The following is a 2,793-nucleotide window of genomic DNA, read 5'->3' on the forward strand; positions in this document are numbered from 1 at the left end:
AAGTTTACACTTAGGAAACGAATTTTTATTTATTTTTAACAAAGGCCATTAACATGAACCAGACCCCCTGAGCTGCATTGGGTTAATTAGCTAAATGGCGGATGTCGATGACTGTGGCATTAGGCGTATGTTTCTTGGCTATTCCTCGGCTGCTGCTGCCCCTGGCTGTCGATGCCCACCGAACGACCAACCGGGCAACCGTCCAGCGACCTGTCCCGCCCCTTCCGCCGCGTCACCGCCCCCGCAGACGGGGCTTTCGTGGCAGCAGCTCCCGGAGCTAAAGCCGCGGCTAAAACCGATGATGATGATGATGCTACCAAGTGCTACCCCTGCCCTTGCGGATGCATCTTCTCCTCTGGCGGCTGCTATCTGCCTTGCCGTGGCATCCACAAGATATTTTTAATGGCCCAGCTTCCTTTTTGCAGATGCTCTGCTACTTTGCTTCTGCTCTTTTTTGTTGGTCCGATTTTTGTGAATGAAGTTGTTTTAGATACTCACTCGAGTCTACTCGCCGGAGGAGAAGTAGCACCAGCACCATTATCGCACTGACATGTCTGGTGGATGTCGCGGCTGCCCGCCACCCCCTTTTCGCCCGCCTCTGCCCACCTCCAGCCGCCCACTTGGCGGTGTGTGTCACCTGTTGATGGATTTCGTTGTTTGATTAACATGAAATGGCATCGCATCCAATTCCAGTTGATCTTGATGCCTAGAGTGGAGTGGAGTCGCCGACTCTAAGTGACTCCGTCCCCAGAAGGATCGCCTGGCGGATAGTTAGCCAAATGTCCGAGATTGATGAGGTGGATGGGTTAAGTGATGGCCCAAGTGGAATGACCAGGGAAATTGTAGGTTTTGATGGATTTCAAAGGACCTGCTCTTTATCTAAATAGCCCGCAAGGTCCATTGCGTGATCTTACACTAAAACAAATGAAACACACAAAGTGATGTATTAGGATGAAAATTCATTGTTTAGGTATTTGAAAACTAATATAACTAAATTGTAAGGATTCCAAATCCCCGAGTCCCATTTTCAACAGATTGGCAGACATTTGTGGGCCATAAAAGGTAGGTAAAACCAAACACATGGCATCGGTATAAAGTACTTAGAGGATCCACCATATTGACTACCTGAGCGGTATTCTCCCGGCTATAAATTCCTCTATTCCGCAACACCCTCAGCACACTCACAATCCAACTGCCAAGCAGTCAAGATGTCGAGCTCTAAACTTGCCCTTCTTATCCTGGTCATTGCCTGCTTGGTCCTCATCGCTTGGGCACGACCTAGGTCGAGGTCTTCAATGTACAATGAGGTCAATTCCTTGCCGGCGGAGAGGAGGATCAGCAACGAAATCATGGATCAAATTTCGCCCATGAGGAGGCCACACAAGAGGGAATACTTCATCAAGAGGCGCACCTTCGACAGCCCAAAGATGATGATGTCCCGGAGCCCCTTCCTCGAGCGTTTCTACAATGAGCCAGCACCCGAGATGGCTCCAGGAGGATCGAACTACTTTGCCAATGACGTCCTGCCGCTGTCCACATTCGAGATCCTAGAACCAGAGTCATTGTTTTAGGAATAGATCAAAGATCAGAGATACTTTTTCCTAAACTCAGTTTGATAAAGTAAAATCACTTTCTTTTACATAAATTAAAGTACATTTAATTTTAATACTGACATTTCTTTCTTGAAAAGAAAAAAATATATTTAAAATGTATGAAAAATATAAAATTAATAAAAATAATAATACTAATTAAGCTTAATAAAAAATAAAGATAAGCTTATTTAAATTATATAACAAACGAAAAAGTGGGAACCAAAATGCTTAATGACACGTGAAAAATGTTTTGTATCAAAATACATTTTTTGGAAACACAAAAAATAAATAAAACGAAAATGCAACTCATATTGTTTCATTCCTAAAACTAACATTTTTCGAAATAAAAACTGGCAAAATTGCTTGTATGGTATTTGTAAGACACTGTTCCGTAATTAGTACTTGCAATCAATGTAATACTTTAAAGAAACTATTATTGAGACTAGAGACATTAAAAAAATCGACTTTTATTCCACTACTTGCTGCACCTTTCCCACCAGTCCCCAGAGGATCTGCCATTCAGCTAATCGAAGCCAACGGCTCCGAGGGACGAGCCCACTCCGCTAACAACAATCAACACTCAAATCAACAACAATCTGAACAAACTACAACAACATAATCAACGGCAGCCTCCCAATCCGAGGGCAACAACAAAACGCTTAAGTACGCATCCGGGGAGGGAGGGCGAAAAAACTAAAAAAAGAGTCGAGAAGGAGCATCGAGCACCGGGCATCCCAAATGCCATGTAGGAATTCATGTAGCAACATCGGGTTGGCGTGTGTATCTGTGAGTGGCCCATGGCCAATGGCCATATCCCCAAGGAACGAATGTTTCTGGTTGTCGTTCTGGCCGGAGGACAAATCTATAAGGCCAGAGGCGGAGAGCGGTCCGAGTCGGGTGAACGCAGCTTCGGAGGCAACAAGTGTTCCAAATCAAAACGGAAGCACAGCCAGGCCAGGCCGCTCCTTTGTGCCGCATATGTACATGGCTTTTTGGTTCGACATGGCAAAAGCATTTGGAAAATGTAATTTACAACGCTCAGCGCGGAGCAGCGACCACTCCGCTCGCACACACACACCCGACGTTATATGCGCTATATTCGCCCGGGGACTGGTCAACTTCGGTCGGTCTCGGTCGCATCAAGAGCCACTCAACCTCAAAGTTGAACGGCATCGGCATCACCTGCCACCGATCTCACACC

At 45.7% G+C, this 2,793-nt stretch overlaps 1 protein-coding gene across 1 annotated transcript; it reads left to right on the forward strand.

The window, feature by feature from the left end:
* Positions 1-1,188: 1,188 nt before the first annotated feature.
* LOC108033568 (uncharacterized) lies at positions 1,189-1,897 on the forward strand. The gene has a single exon (XM_017107913.3). The coding sequence runs from the start codon at positions 1,209-1,211 to the stop codon at positions 1,569-1,571; it is 363 nt and encodes a 120-aa protein (XP_016963402.1). The 5' UTR covers positions 1,189-1,208; the 3' UTR covers positions 1,572-1,897.
* Positions 1,898-2,793: the final 896 nt, after the last annotated feature.

This window comes from Drosophila biarmipes, chromosome 2L, assembly GCF_025231255.1.
Source record: "Drosophila biarmipes strain raj3 chromosome 2L, RU_DBia_V1.1, whole genome shotgun sequence".
NCBI classification, from domain to species: Eukaryota; Metazoa; Arthropoda; class Insecta; order Diptera; family Drosophilidae; genus Drosophila; species Drosophila biarmipes.